The sequence below is a fragment of the Artemia franciscana genome, chromosome 15, assembly GCF_032884065.1.
Source record: "Artemia franciscana chromosome 15, ASM3288406v1, whole genome shotgun sequence".
NCBI lineage: Eukaryota > Metazoa > Arthropoda > Branchiopoda > Anostraca > Artemiidae > Artemia > Artemia franciscana.
Genome location: NC_088877.1, coordinates 41,907,168 through 41,923,932, shown reverse-complemented (window position 1 = coordinate 41,923,932; position 16,765 = coordinate 41,907,168). Strand labels below are relative to the sequence as shown.

At 35.0% G+C, this 16,765-nt stretch overlaps 1 protein-coding gene across 7 annotated transcripts in view; it reads left to right on the top strand.

The window, feature by feature from the left end:
* LOC136036496 (L-lactate dehydrogenase-like) overlaps nucleotides 1–14,414 on the top strand; it is a 102,199-nt gene extending 87,785 nt beyond the window's left edge. For all 7 annotated transcript variants that reach the window (XM_065718771.1, XM_065718767.1, XM_065718773.1 and 4 more), the window contains 2 exons: nucleotides 1,479–1,720; nucleotides 13,207–14,414. In XM_065718771.1, the coding sequence (XP_065574843.1) occupies nucleotides 1,479–1,720; nucleotides 13,207–13,371 (407 nt within the window). In that variant the 3' untranslated portion in view covers nucleotides 13,372–14,414. The remainder of the gene's footprint in view (nucleotides 1–1,478; nucleotides 1,721–13,206) is intronic.
* The last annotated feature ends 2,351 nt before the right edge of the window (nucleotides 14,415–16,765 follow it).

The following is a 16,765-nucleotide window of genomic DNA, read 5'->3' as shown; positions in this document are numbered from 1 at the left end:
CAGCTCTTAACTTATTTCAGCCCCATTTACAATGAACGTCTTAATTCTGATGTTTCATATTTTCAATATAATCGCAATTGGTGCTCTAACTCTGCTGATGCCATACCTGAAAAGCGATTAGTATTTAAAAAAGCCCTATATAAAATAAATTCCTGAGTGCAATTGTGAGTTGCCATTCATTATTTAGTTTTTTATTCACTTGTCTTTTCACCATTGATTGGGATTAATTAAAGAAAACTTTGCAAAAAAGAAATTTTTCAAAAAAATATTGACCCATCTTAATCAAGAGCCATCTTAATTTAAGACCAGCAGGAACAACTTCCTATAATAAATCAAACTCCAAACGACCAGAAGTTACTATTAAAGAATAAAGGAAACCCAAAACGAACATAAATTAATCAAAAAAACATACAACTGGTACTAATTTCTCGAAAAAAAGTATAGAACCATCTTAATTAACAGCCATCTTAATTTAAGACCAGCAGAAACAAATTCCTATAATAATTCAAATTCCAAACGACCAGAAGTTACTATTAAAGAATAAAGGAAACCCAAAACAACCATAAATTCATCAAACAAACATACAACTGGTACTAATTTAAATTGATAAATAAATCTTAAATCGAGTAAAACTTAAATTGTATGTTATAATGAAACTTAAAACGGATAAAAATTGCTACAAATAAGAGTTTGGCAACTGCACCTTTCCCTACTACCTGTAAAAGTCTAAAGTCTACTGCATTATTTAGTTTTATTATAACTATTTGTGTCTTGAACGGTCTTGGAAAGAACTAACAAAATGAAACTGAATGTTTACATATTGATATTAATTGCTGAAAGCTGAGGAAATCAAGATTTTATTTCACTGAAATTTTATTTTAATTTTCAATGTTGTAAGTTAAAAAAATACTTGTAATATAATTCATTTTCAGTAAAGCGTTAATGATGCATTAGAATTTATATAAACTCTACTGATACCATGCCTGGAAAGCGATTAGCATTAAAAAATAAAAAGTTTTTTTTATTATTATTAACTTGTCTTTTCAATGTTGATTGAGAAAAGCCCTTTTATTTTAATATTTATGTTTAAAGATTATCCTGTGGAATTTTATCCATATTTTTTTTTCAATTCTTAAATCTACATTGAAGACGGTTGGGTTAAATCTTGACCGAAATATTTGTGTTTTTCTCTCATTTTTTCGCTGGCCGGGATTTTTTTAATTTATTCCGTGAATTTTTCCCTTTTTCATGCTTTGTCGGTGTGGTCTCAGAAATTATTTGAGGGTTGTAAAACATTGTTTCCGCCTAACACAACAAAAAAAATCTGAAGCTGCATTGCTCTGAGGGGGTGGGTGGGGGTTTACAAAGAATGTAGCCAGAAAATTATACCGCATAATGTATTTCATAAACAACAACATAATTTAAATTGGGTCTGCATAGTTCCTATAGTAAGACTGTAGACAACGTTTGATTTTCAGTTCCAATCTGGTCTGATGCCAGTTTAGCTGGTGTAAGGCTCCGTGACGTTGATTCTCGTGTTGGAACAAAAAAGGATGTAGAAAATTGGTCCCAGCTGCACCAAGAAGTGGTTGGCAGTGCCCAAGAGATTATTAAGCTCAAGGGCTACACCTCCTGGGGTATTGGTCTTAGTGTGGCTGCGCTCACTAGAGCTATTCTGGAGAATAGCCAATCCAGCTATGCTGTTTCCACACTTGTACAGGTAATGGATTTCTATATCTTTAAACTTTGTCCACATTTGCTCTATTGTTAAACAGGCTGGTACATCTCTGTCTCTCCTTAAGCTACTTGCTAAATTTTCATGCCCAAAAGCACGTATCCTCCGCCTTTATATATATATCTTTTATCCGTCTACAGTTTGAGTAAGCTTACCCGGTGTGGTATTTTTGTCTTGCGGTGGATCATTCCGATAAGCTAGGAATTATCCAGAAGGGAACTTTGAGAATTACTTACGGTCAGGGAAAAGTACCTTACATTCTCCTCCTCAAGGAATTCCGCCTCCCTACCTTGGCAGCCGGACGTGTTACTCTTTTTACCAATTTCTGAAATAATCTGCGTCGTAACTCACGCTTTCAGTGTATACTCCCAGCCCCTTATTGCCCTTCAAAGCCCTGTTAAACCTCGATCAAAAGCTCAAAAGATCCTGTTTTTAAATCCTATCAAACAGTTCGTGGTAACGAACTGTAGTAAGGAGCGACCCGGCTCAATAGTAACCAAAACTCTAAAAAATTGAATTTTGATATCAATAGCTACATCAAAAGAATCGCATTTTAATGCTGATTTTAAATATATAAGTTTCATCAAGTTTAGTCTTACCCATCAAAAGTTACGAGCCTGAGAAAATTTGCCTTATTTAGGAAAATAGGAGGAAACACCCCCTAAAAGTCGTAGCATCTTAATGAAAATGACACCATCAGATTCAGCGTATCAGAGAACACTACTGTAGAAGTTTCAAGCTCCTATCTACAAAAATGTGGAATTTTGTATTTTTTGCCAGAAGACAAATCACGGGTGCGTGTTTATTTGTTTGTTTTGTTTTTTTTTTTTTTCCCCAGGGGTCATCGTATCGACCAAGTAGTCCTAGAATGTAGCAAGAGGGCTCGTTCTAACGGAAATGAAAAGTTCTAGTGCCCTTTTAAAGTGACCAAAAAAATTGAGGGCATCTAGGCCCCCTCCCACGCTCATTTTTTTCCCAAAGTCAACGGATCAAAATTTTTAGATAGCCATTTTGTTCAGCATAGTCGAAAACCATAATAACTATGTCTTTGGGGATGACTTACTCCCCCAGAATCCCTGGAGGAGGGGCTGCAAGTTACAAACTTTGACCAGTGTTTACATATAGTAATGGTTATTGGGAAGTGTACAGACATTTTCAGGGGGATTTTATTTTGTTTGGGGGTGGGGCTGAGGAGAGGGGGCTATGTTGGAGGATCTTTCCTTGGAGGAATCTGTCATGGGGGAAGAAAAATTCAATGAAAAGGGCGCAGGATTCTCTAGCATTACTATAAGAAAACAATGAAAAATAAACATGAAAACGTTTTTTCAAATGAAAGGAAGAAGTAGCATTGAAACTTAAAACGAACAGAGATTATTACGCATATGAGGGGTTCTAAAAATACTTTAGCATAAAGAGCGAGGTATTTAGGAGGAGATAAATACCTCGCTCTTTATGCTAAAGTATTTTTAGTAATTTCAACTATTTATTCTACGGCCTTTCTGATTCAGGGGTCATTCTTAAAGAATTGGGACAAAACTTACGATTTAGTGTAAAGAACGAGGTATTAACGAGGGTACAAACCCCCTCATATACATAATAATAATTAAAGAATATAAAAGTTTGTTACGTAAGTTAATTCTAAAGTTACGTATATTTTTTGCTAATAAAAAAATTCGTTAAAATTAAAATTAATAGTTGCCTTTTTATGTAACCGAAAAATTGCATGGCAACTAGGCCTCCTTCCCCATCCCATATTTCTCAAAATCGTATGATCAAAACTAAGAGAAAGCCATTTAGCCAAAAAAGGAATTAATATGCAAATTTCGTTTGAATAGTTTACGTGTCGAGAGTCAAAATCAAACATGCATTAATTCAAAAACGTTCAGAAATTACATAAAAAAAACTAGGCTTTTTTAACTGAAAGTAAGGAGCGACATTAAAACTTAAAACGAACAGAAATTACTCCGTATATGAAATGGATTGCTCCCTCCGCAATCCCTCGCTCTTTACGCTAAAGTTTGACTCTTTGCCACAATTCTGCTTTTTAAAACAAGTAAAAGCTTTAGCGTAAAGAGCGAGGGATTGCGGAGGGAACAATCCATTTCATATACGGAGTAATTTCTGTTCGTTTTAAATTTTAATGTCGCTCCTTACTTTCAGTTAAAAAAACCTAGTTTTTTTTATGTATTAATGCAAGAACTGAGCGTTATGGAAAGAGCTTTGTACCAGCATCCGTTGAAATCATAAATAAATGAAAATTATTATGCATCACGTTAATGTGTCATTTGTATTGTTAATGTGTTAGTTGTTTTGTTTTTTTTAATTTTTATTTGATAGGCCAGTTGGATTCATAATTGTATGTATATTATATAATGTACTTATGTTTTTACTTATGCCCTCATTTCTATTCATTTTACTTATATTGCTTACATTTTACTTATGTTTGTGTGCTCATTTTTATTCATTTTATTCATTGTACACATTTTATTTGACAGGCAAGTTTGATTCATAGCTGTAGGCAATGTTTTAATATTGCACTTATGGGTTTTTTTTGTATACAATGTAGGCTAGCTGACTCAAGGCAATAAGTTTGGCAGTTTTTTATGTTGTGAGAGTTTGCTTGATAATAAAGTACTATTCTATTCGAAAAAAAACTAAGGATATAAAGAACTGTTAAAATACGAAATTCTCGTTCATCCCTGCTGTGGCGTCAATTGGAATTTGGGGGGTTATAAACCCCGAGCCGCAATTGGGGGAGAGTCATTGGCCCCCGTAGATTACGGATAATACCGTTTTGTGGTATTATCAGTGAAAAATACCGTTATTGAAAAACTGGAAAAACAACAGAAATGTCTGCCTCCTTGGCTTTCGAAATTACAATTTGCACCCCCCCCCCCCTCCAATTTTTGCGGATTGCGCTACTTCGTCTCTGAGGGAAAAAGTGTTATCTAGCATTACCGAGAAAAATCCTGAAGTTAAATATAAAAAAAATTATAAAATATATTTGTTGTATTTATTTTTTTCTTTATTTTTACTATTGTTTAAGCTCGTGCCAAAGGTAAAAAAAAACATTTTATCCAAAAGAGTTTAAATGGCATATCTGTGTGTTATTTTCAACTATCCTGGGTTCTGAATACTGACCTAGGTCTAACCATGTATAATCAATAAAAAAAGGATTGGTTTAAAACGAAAAGTATCTATAACTACTAAAAAATGTCGTGTTGTCAATATTATGTTCTTTTTCATCATCATCATCATTTCATTTATATCTCATCACAAAAAACTGGGCAGAAAGCCCAGGAAAAGACAGAGTAAAAATCAAGAAAAAACAAAAAAGAGACAACAGAAATAAAAACGCACTTTGATAGCTACAAACAAGGGACTAACAGAAATTACCAAAGATGGGAAGACTTCTGGCATTTGGTAGAGAAATCACAAATACGCTTTTCAATAACCCCATCTGGGCTTACCAATTGATATTTTCTTTGCAGAAAAGAGTTACTTGTCCAAGTTGGAAGTTCCATGAAATACTTTGCAAATAATTTAAAGTAAAGTAGGTGAACTTGCCTTCTCTTGCCACAATTAAGGAAAAACTAGAGAGGAGCAAGGGCAAGTATTTGAGGAACTGTTGGGCTATTATATAACTGAGAACAATGAACTCTCCCTTGAAACGAAACTTGAAACCAGCATATTTTTTAATTGCAAGGTTTACAGTTTCTTTCACATTTGCTCCAATGGACTTGCCCTGGTAAGTAAGGCTCCTAGCAAAAGAAACAGAACCGGATAGACTTATTGAGTTTCTATTCCCTTTATAGTTGAATGGTGTTATGTCAGTATTTTAGAACCAAGTAAATGAACTATTTTGAGGAAAAACAAGTAGTCGTCTCAGGGGATCCGTAATTTTCACAAATCTATGAAGCAGACTTTGCAGATGATGGTTGAAATCATGCTCTCGAGTTCTTGTTCTTCACTGTCTTCACTGTCAGCTGTCAATACTTCACTGTCTTTCTAAATTCATTGTGCACCCATGTTAAGATGGCATGCTTCTTCAATTATTTGAAAGAGACTTTGCAGATGATGGTTGAAATCATGCTCTCGAGTTCTTGTTCTACTATGTAATCCTTTACTTTCATTCTAAATTCATTGTGCACCCATGTTAAGGTGGCATGATTTTCAACCATTTGAAAAAGACTTTGCAGATGATGGTTGAAATCATGCTCTCAAGTTCTTGTTCTACTGTATAATCCTTCACTGTCATTCTAAATTCATTGTGCACCCATATTAAGGTGGCATGATTTTCAACCATTTGAAAAAGACTTTGCAGATGATGGTTGAAATCATGCTCTCAAGTTCTTGTTCTACTGTATAATCCTTCACTGTCATTCTAAATTCATTGTGCACCCATATTAAGGTGGCATGATTTTCAACCATTTGAAAAAGACTTCGCAGATGATGGTTGAAATCATGCTCTCGAGTTCTTGTTCTACTATATAATCCTTCACTGTCATTATAAATTCATTGTGAAAACTCACAAAAAACTTCACCCCTCTACTACAGGCCCAACCTCTTTAAGATCTACTAGGATAGCGGCCATCAATGCCTCTACCAAAATTTGGGCCTTGTCATAACAATAATCCCAGGTTCGGCTCATTATTAGTGTTGTTTAGTGTTTTGAGTTTTATTTATTTAGTGACCTTAGTTTCTGGCAAGAAATTTGAATTTGAACCTGATGATGACAGGCACAGGTCCTGTCGAAATTATAGTTTGAAAAAGTCAACCACCTGACATCCATAGCTTAGGTAAGCTTATTACTATCTATCATTATTATATGCCTGAATAGGGGTGCAACTGGGTGATATATCCCTTCTTGTTGCAGAAAAATGTTTCTGACATTTATTTTAATGTTTCTTCGTCTAACCAAACCCATTTGCTCCATATTTCAAAAAATTATGTGCAGTAAAATTGCGCATCAGCTATTATGAAAAAGGGGTAGTGGATCTTTTTGTCGGCCGAGGGGATGAAGATGCCTCAAAGGATACATTTTAATGCCAAAACATCATAACTCTCATTAAACCTTCAGAGAAACATAGAATTAGTTCTAAGGAAGGGGGGAAGAGGTAAAAATTGATATCTTATCCTTCTTGATTTCTAGGAATATTTATGGTCTACCCCCTTATTATGAAAGTAAAGAGTAACATCAAAACCTAAGAGCAGAATTCATTCCGTATAGGACGGGGTATGCCATCTCCCCCCCCCCCTAGTGGTCATAGAATCTCCGGAAACCACTCATTCGATCGGGAATTAAGAGTTCTAGTTACCTTTTAAAAGTAAAAAATGAGGAGAGCAACCAGCCCCTGTCCTAGAATCGCTTTTAGTATCTAGACCTTTTTTAACCCCCTTAGGAAACCTGATCAATATTTATGGGTGCCAATTTTGTTAAGAGTAGTTGCAAATATCAATAAACTTGCATCTAAGGATGATCAGAGCCCCTGGGATATTGGCTGTATGTTATGCGAATTGTCCATTCCGTACAGATATATTTATATTGGAAAAATGGGGGGGGGGCATGCTTGATCTCATGATTCTAGTGGCGTCAAGCCTTCAGGGGTTGTTTTCTTGTTCAAAAAGATCATGAACATTTTGCTGTTAGAAGGGGAGGAGTTAGGTGCCCGGAAATGATAAAAAAAAATTGATCAATTTGAAACTTACAGTCGTTAGTCGTTGGGTCAAGGGGACAAATGTACAAAAAACTATTCAAAGGATGTGTCTCTTTGAAATTTGTGTCTTTTTAACAAAGGACGAAATAAAAACTTTTAAAAACAACGAATTTTTCCGATTGGCCTGAAACTTTAATGAAACTTTGGGCTAAGCGTTCCCTTTTGCAGAAGGAAAATGCAAAAAAAAATATTGCTTTGCCTCAAAATGCAGTCCAAAAAAAGCCATAGACGTGTTAAAAGCTTCTTTCCCATTTGCTTCAAATGGAGGGTGTTATTTTAAAAAGTGGTTAAGGGACCATTTGTTTGAAAATATAAAGTTCTTTTGTCCATTTTAACGACCGAAAAGCAATGGAGGGCAATCAGCCTCCTTCTCGCCTCCTATTTTGCTATGCAACCCTCCTGTAACCCCGATGAAATCGAACCAAATTTTGAGATATTTGTTTTGTTCAAAAACTTCAAAATATATAATAAGTTTGCGTTTGGGGTTGATATCGCGTCCGCGTCCCCAGCGTTAAGCTTTGTCTTACCCTGCTATGATGACTCAACCCCTAGAAACACGAAAAAAGAATTAAAGTAAAATTAAAATATAAAAATAAATACTATAAGACATTCAAAACCACTTGTTCTGCCAATATTTTAGAATATTGGTTGTTCAAAATGTCTTCTTTTTTTCATTATACTAATTTGTCATATTTTTTCTCTGTGGCTGCTCGTTTTTGCCTATGGGTGAAATTTTATGCGGGGAGTGGAGAATTTCCCGGGGGAATAAGCCTGGCACCTTTTATGAGGATTCTAAATATAAATAATTCATTAAGTTTAATGTTACCCATCAGAAGTTACGACCCTGAGAAACTTTGACTTTCTAATGTCCGATGTTCTGTATGATCCTTAGAGGGCTCATTAAAAAGGAAATTAAAAGTCCTAGTTCCCTTTTTAAGTGACCAAAAAAGATTGGAAGGCAACAATTCCCCCTCCCACGCCCCTTATTTCCCAATGAAATCTGATCAAGATTTTGAGATAGCCATTTGGCTCAGCATAGTTAAAAGGTTCAATAACCTTTTACTCCCGATACTCCAAGAACAATTCCCGGAACACAAAGGCCGTTGAATTCGACTGAGAAGTATCTTATAGATCTTTAATACTTTAGCGTAAAGAGTGAAGGTTGATTAAGGTACAGCCCCTTTCATACGGAATAATTTCTGTTCTTTTTAAGTTTCAATGTTGTTCCGAGATTAGCTCATGCTACTGTCCGCTTGAGCTTAAGGACCGTCATATTGCAAATGTAAGACTTAAATCTTTCTCTATATAAAAAAAGCATCAAAACATGAATCCTGCCTCTATAGTACTGTTCTCTGATAATCCGAATCTAATGGCGACTTTCATTAAGATTGATCTAATTTTTAGGGATGTTTTCTCCCTTTGTCGAAAACGAGGCAAATTTTCTTCGGCTCGTTGCTTTTGATCGGACACATTAAACTCATTGAATTTTATATATTTGGAATTTTATTAAAATCCTGTTTTAATTTTGGTTACTATTGGGCCTTGTGGCTCATTACTTACAGTTCGTTACCATAAGTTAATTGATAACTTATAAGTTCTTTGATATTTATATTTATATATTTTATTTTATATTCTTATTTTTCCGTATATATATATAAATATACTGTTTGTTTGTTACAAACAATATATATAGTCAGTGAGTTTGATGTTTACACGGAATTAGGGAAGATCAAACCGAATACATCTTCATACCCTGGTGAATTACCTGCCAAACTGCTACATGAATATGCAGCCTTCATAACATTACCACTGTCCAGCATCATTAACGAGTGTTATGCTTCTGGCTGTTTCCCGTCACAGTGGAAAAGGGCCTATATTAGAATTATTCCAAAAAAGTGCGCCCCTAGTGCATGCGACAATCTCCGCCCGATCTCACTTACACCTTGTTTGGCGAAAGTAACTGAGGCCTTTATACTCAAGTTTCTTCTGAAACAAATTCATGGGCGTATTGATAAATTTCAGTACGGTGGACTCCCCAAGTGTAGCACTACAATCTACCTAGTACGGATGTTTGACTGCGTCCTCCAATGGCTTGAAAAAGGTAGCTGTTTCGTCGACATTTGCGCAGTGGATTTCCGAAAGGCCTTTGACCTAATCCGCCACCTGACTGCAGGCATGAATCTTCAGGAAATGGGGGCCAAACGACGCACCCTTGGCCTTGTACTTGACTTCTTAACTGGCCGAAAACAAAAAGTCTTTGCACTCCACAAAAACGATTCGGATTCATCATGGTCAGATACTTCTTGTGTGGCCCCACAAGGCACAAAATTAGCTGGAATAATTTTCCTGGCTGTAATTAATCCCCTGCTTAACCATCACGACGACCGTTACAAGTTTGCAGATGATCTGTCCATAGTGCTCGCTTACCTGGTCGAAAACACTATCATAACAAAGCAGTTTTCAGACCAGTTATTCGATCAGCTAAAGACCGAATGCTCAAGTCATGATCTTACCATTAACGTAGCCAAGTCGAAGATAATTCGTTTCAACCCTCTGAAGCGGAATATAGATATGCCTCTAGTCCCTTTCCCGATTGTGAACGAAATAAAAATCTTAGGAGTAACTTTCACTAGTGACTGTAGTTTCAGTGCCCATATTAATTTAACCGTCCACAAGGCTAATGCAAGCCTTCAGACACTTACCAAAATGAGGCGTTTTTGGTGTGATACTGAAAGTCTTCTCCATACCTACACGTGTTATGTTCGCCCGTTGCTCGAGTACGCGTTCCCGGTGTGGGGTCCATCTGTTATCCGCACAGGGTACCTATTACGCGACATAGAGTGCGTCCAGAAAAGAGCAACAAGGATTATACTCCGAGACCGTGGCATACCCTATGATCAAGCCCTCGCTAAATTAAATTTATCTCCACTTAAAGTCCGGCTTGAACACCTTATTCACCAATTTGGAAAATTTATCCTAGCCAATAAGAGCCACCGATCACTACTACCCGAACCAGCCTCTCCCAATAGCCGAACTCGGTTACAAAATAAACTTGTACCCCCTAAAGTACGAACCAATCGATACGCCAACTCATTTGTGCCTTTCTTCACATCAGTTTTTAATGCTGAGTTGTAGTGTGTGATTTTTGTTTAAATGTATGATTTTTGTGTTTTAAATATACCGATCTCTCCCTCTCTCTCTCTCTCTCTCTCTCTCTCTCTCTCTCTCTATATATATATATATATATATATATATATATATATATATATATATATATATATATATATATATATATATATATATATATTTATTTATTTATTTATATATATATATATATATATTAACAAAAGAAAAACTAAAAAAAAGAAAACACCAGAAAAACAAAAAAAAATCAAAAGAAAAAACTAAAAAAACTAAAGAAAAAACTACAAAAAAAACTAAAGAAAAACCAAAAAAAAAGAGAGAGAGAAAAAGAACTATGCATAGTTAAAAATTAGCACCTTGCATATGTATTGCTGGGGCACGCAGCGCCTCAGCAACGCGTGGCAGGGGTGTTGCAATTTAGTCAAGACTGAAAATTAGACAGTGGATGCTAAATTTGCTTTAGCAAACCTTACACTGCCAGCCTATTTTGTTGTAATAAAGAAGCTAGGTCTTTTGCAATAATGAACTTAAGAATATACCTAGGAAGAACTTAGGAATAACCTTAAAAAGAAAACGTAGCGACTAAGAATCAGAGACTAACTTCACAGCTATCAAAAGGTTTTTCTCTGAAAGCTCGGAATCAACTGATTTGTCCACAAAATAATTCTGAAATCTCTCCTACTTATTCTCAAGGCAGAAATTTGCAATTCAGTTAACAGACTACTTATGAAAAATATTCAAGGACTGGCAGGGGGAAATGAAATTTCACAAAATATGCTAGTTCTTTATTTGAATTTCTTTTTTTTATATCAAAATTCACCATCATTACAAACAACAATCACAATAATCATTCGTAAAAACTTTTCCTAGTCAACTGACCAATTCGCAGAAACTTTAGTAATTTGGATAGATAACTTACTCTTGGCTCCATTTGTAGCTTACTTTGTGCGTAATTTTGTACCCTGAGGGTTTTTTAAGTGTCTTTAAAATAAGTGAATTAACATTTTGGCTGTTTTCTTAGGTATCACATGTGGTTTTATGCTATTATGGAGAATAAAATTCAGATGTTAAAACATGATCCAGTGGTACACTAGATTGTGGCACGCGCATAAGCACCAGTGGTAGGATTTGAGAGAGAGAGAGAAACTTTTATTTTAAAAACAACTTTCACAGCGCGTGGCTTCGAATTAGCGCTTTACGTCAGGTGATGCAGTCAGATAAAACTTGTCAAATAAAAAAAGAGAAAAACTCAGAGACAGACGCTTGTTAGATTAAAAAAAAGTACCGATCATCAACTAAAAAACTGAGTCAATACAACAAATTCACTGATTAATAGTGTTTACAATTGCAGGAATAAAACTCTTCCTGTATCTCTCGTGTATTGGTGGGAGAGTTTGAAGAATGGGGACTTTTTGCGAGTTGGGTCTTTGAAGTCAGGATCTTCAAGGTTGAAAAGGCGGAGGAATAGATCTTCGAAACGGGGGTCTGTCATGGCTTATTCCCAAACCGGGTACACAGGAGGGTTCTTCTCTCTGATAGGGTAGTGAGCTGGAAATGCTTAAGAAGAAAGTGATATGGGAGTTTACCTTGACCATATATAATTCTTAATGCTCGCTTAATTTACTTCTACAGAAATCATGTGAACTGTTTTATTATTTGTATTGTTTATTTGTATGTAATGTTTGGTGTATTTGTTGACTCCTTTGTTTTGCTATGTTTTGCCTTATTATTTTTCTTTTTTTTTATTATTTTTCTTCCGTGTTCCTTTTTGTTTTTGTTCTCTTTGCTACGTCATTACTTTTGTTAACTCGACGGGTTTTCAGTAAGTTCATTATATTTATTTATTTAACATTAACAACAATCTACGTATAAAAATCAACATGATTCACCCAAAACTGAACGGTTGACGTGGGGTGAATGAGGTAAAAAAAACATACGTATAACATCATTTAAATTCGCTATAGTAAGAAAGAAAGAAAACATAATAATAATGATTTTGATACTAATAATAATAGTAATAATACTCTTTATTCGTTCAATTTTCAATATAAGTGGTCGTTTAATGTACATATACATTCAACAGTCATTAATATCTGCATATGTCAACCATTTATACAGGGCATACCGCATTCAATAAAATAATTGTTAATTTCATATTACCTGTTTATTATCCCGGAAGTGCTTATAGTGTATTTGTATTATTTTAGCTTTTATGTTTTTTTAATAGCCTGAGAGTCCTCGCTCCGTTCGTCTATTATTTCAGGTTTTATATGCATTTTACAAAAGTTTATTTATTTTCCCAGGAGCCCTGACAATGTGTCTATTTTCAGCTTTTTTTTTTTTTTTTTTTTTTTTTTTTTTTTTTTTTTTTTTTTTTTTTTTTTTTTGGTATTCACCTGTGAGTCTTGGCAACCTATTTCTACCATTTCAGCTCCTGTTTGGTTTTTTTTTTTTTTTTTTTTGTTTATTCACCTTGGAGTCTTGCAAGTATATGCTTGTTATTTCAGCTTTTAAATGAGTTTTTTTTACCCAAGAGCCTTCATAGCACGTCAGGTTTTTTATTAATTTTCTTCTGTTTTTATTACTTTTATTATTTTTTTTTTTTTTTAGGGAATTCATGATATTTCTGAAGATGTATTCCTATCCGTTCCTTGTATACTCGGTGACACTGGAGTTTCCCGTATCATTCTACAAACGCTTAACAGCGCTGAGCTAGCAGATCTCCACAACTGTGCAAAATCTCTGTATGAAATTCAAAAAAGTTTACATTTTTGATTTTTTTAATTTTCGTTATAGTTTTCTTTTCGATTTTTTCTGTCTAAGCGCTGTAGCCTTTTGTAACCGTTTCTACATTTAGAGAAAGAGTGATTATGCTTCTATAGTTCTGTGGCTAAGATTTTGTTTTAATCTCGTGGATTTACATTTGTGACGTATTTTTTTTAACCAATCATATTAATTCTTAAGCCTTTATCAAAGAAGGAAGCCCAATGATTCCGCCTTCTTAAAACCAGATTGGTTAATCTGTTTTAATTTGGAGATTATTTCAGTTGGAGATTGACACAGATTGATAACTGATTGCTGCTTTTGGTTTCTCTCTCTCTCTCTCTCTCTCTCTCTCTCTCTCTCTCTCTCTCTCTCTCTCTCTCTCTCTCTCTCTCTCTCTCTCTCTCTCTCTCTCTCTCGCTCTTGCTCTTGCACTTTAACTAGCTTCGTGAAATTCAGATATTTGTTTGCTATCGCACGAATGTCCAAGCCCTAAGATATCCTAGCTCTTTTATAACGGTATTTATTTTCTATTAGTGTCGAATTAGTTTATGACGTCTTTGTATAAGGTCTGTAGCCTTTTTTATACAGCTGCTTTTTATAGCCTTGTAAGTTCTATGATCTTGTATAGTTTGGGTCTGTGACACTCAGCCTTTACACCAGGAGCACAAATTTACGAAAATGTAGGGGGTGGGGAAGGTTTTTTTTTCCATTTCTTTATGAAGACAAAAAAAGGTATCTGAAAAAATATTTTTGTTTAGATTTTCAAATGAAAACACCAAAAGAAGGTATTCTTCAAATCTTGGCGGGAGCTGGGAAATTATCAAAGTCTGTCAAAAAATTATTTATCTGTATAAAATTTCAAGCAAGGAAAAAGGTCGAAAAGTTTAGTTCCACCTGATTAGTTCTGTTGTGTGAAATGTTAGCCGTATAAAAAGAACGAAAAGCCTTTCAATTACAGGATTTTTAACGAGTAGTTCTTCTGTTTCTCTGCAATTTGTGTGTTTCGTATTTTCGTTTGTATACATTTTAAGTAAAATTTTTACATTACTGTACCCTTAGTCTAATTTTATTACTGAAGCAAGTGATCTCAGTTGGAGTTTCATTTATTTAATTGAATAGACAATTATAAAAAAAACTAAGATATTACATTATTAGACCGTTAATGGCATGGAAAACGTACCAAAAATTTAAGTGGTAACATGTGATTGATCTTTCCAGCAACCAATAAAAATAAAATAAAAAAATCTCAAAAGTATTCATTTTTGCGGTACCAAAGACAGTGAAGATGAAATCTAATTGTTTCAGTTGGTTAAGTGGAAACTTAAACAACCATATGTATTTTAAAAAGCTATGAAAAATCAGGAATTCAATTTTTGACAGAATTTGGTAGTAGCAAGTGCCAAATTTCAAGAAAAGAGACGTGGGTAAAAACAAGCCATGAGCATATGGTACCGAACAATTTGAGAATTTGTAAATTTCCTTTGGAGGTGTAGTTATCTTTTTATGGAGGTGTATTTTGAACTTTTACGGACGAAAGGCGTTCGACGTTAACTTATTACTTCTGCTTAAGTATTTTCACGGTTCAATATGGCAACACTGACAAAATTGTGATGCTGCCCTAAAAACTTCATAATTTTTGAAGGACTAAAAGAAAAGTATGAGAGAATTGTGGATTTCCGTTGCTGAAAAAATAAATATTTTTATTTTAATGTTCTTGTTATACACTTTAAATAAGGAGCAAATCAGGGTAACAATAACTGAAACTCTAAAAAAGAAATTTTGATAAAATGAATACATCAAATGATTTGGGTTCTTGTGCATCTTCCACATGTGTAAAATTAAGTAAGTTTAATATTATTTATCAACAGCTACAAGCCTGAGAAAATTAGATTAATTTTCGAACTAGGTAAAAACACCCCAAAATCAAGAAACTTTATTTAAAATCACACCAATTGATTCTTCGTATCATAAAACCCTACTGTACATGTTTTAAGCTCCTTTCTACAAAAATCCAGAATTTTGCATTTTTTCCCAGAAACATGATCATGGATGCGTGAATATTTGCTGTTTCTTTTTTTTCCTCCAGGGATGATCGTAATCGTATTAAGCCAGTGATCCTAAAAGATTGGAAGAGGGCTCATTCGATACTACCAAATTCTAGTGCGTTTTTAAAGTGACCAAAAAGATTTTACCATGGGAAGTGACATATTTCCCCTCTTTTTGGCACTATACTGCGATTTTGCCTCAGAGAGCTCGAAGGTGTTATTGATCGAAAATTTTGAGATAGCTAATCTATCTAAAAGTATGAAAAAAATCTTCCCTGTTGCTGAGGAAGTAATGCTGCACAGGGGTTCATTCGTTCCTGGAAAGTCATGTAGTCCATACAAGGTACTACTACTACTAATAACTCACTGCAGCACCAAGCCGCCAACACAGCTACGCACGCTCCTCCTCTAACCTAATCTATTTAAAACCTCCCTCTTTACACCCTCCCAGACAAGGACGACCTGCTTTCCATGTAGCCCCAGACGGCTGGCCAAAAAGGACAATCTTCGGTAATCTGTCATCCTTCATCCGTAGAACGTGGCCTAGCTATCTCAACCTTTCTTTCATTATAGCCCCAGAAAGCGGGATTGAACCACACTTTTCGTACAACCTACTGTTTGAAATACGGTCAGTCAGCCGGGTACCCAGAACAATCCGTAGGCAATTTCTCTGGAAAACATCTAGTAAATTTTCATCTGCTTTTCGGAGTGCCCATGCTTCAGAGCCATATTTGACCACTGTCATCACTGTAGCTTCCAATATTCTAATATTGGTTTGTAGACTTATCTTTCTATTCTTCCAAACTTTTTTTAACTGTGAAAAAAACACCCTGAGCCTTAGCTATTCTACTTTTAACATCTTCACTGCTCCCACCATATTTACTAATAATACTACCAAGAGGTAACTGAAGCTCCCAACCTGATCAATCTTTTCGTTACCTAATGTCACCTGTTCATCTTCACTTATTCCTAGCCTTAGTGACTTAGTCTTCTTAACATTAATTTTCAAGCCTATTTTAGCACCCTGAACTCGTAAAATCTCTAAAAATTCATTCATTTTGCTCACACTTTCATCTAATATGCTTAAATCATCAGCATAATCTAAGTCCAGGAGCGTTCTTCCACCCCATTTGATTCCATGGTCTCCAATTGCATTTCCTGTGCTCCTTAAGACGAAGTCCATCAAAATGATCCATATAAAGGGGGATAGAACACAACCCTGCTTAAGTCCTGATTTAATACAAAACCAGTTGCTAACCTCATTTCCTACCTTAACCGCAGCAGTATTATTCTCGTACATAGCGCAAATCACTTTAATGTATTTTTCTGGCATACCATATAACGATAAGACCTTTGTT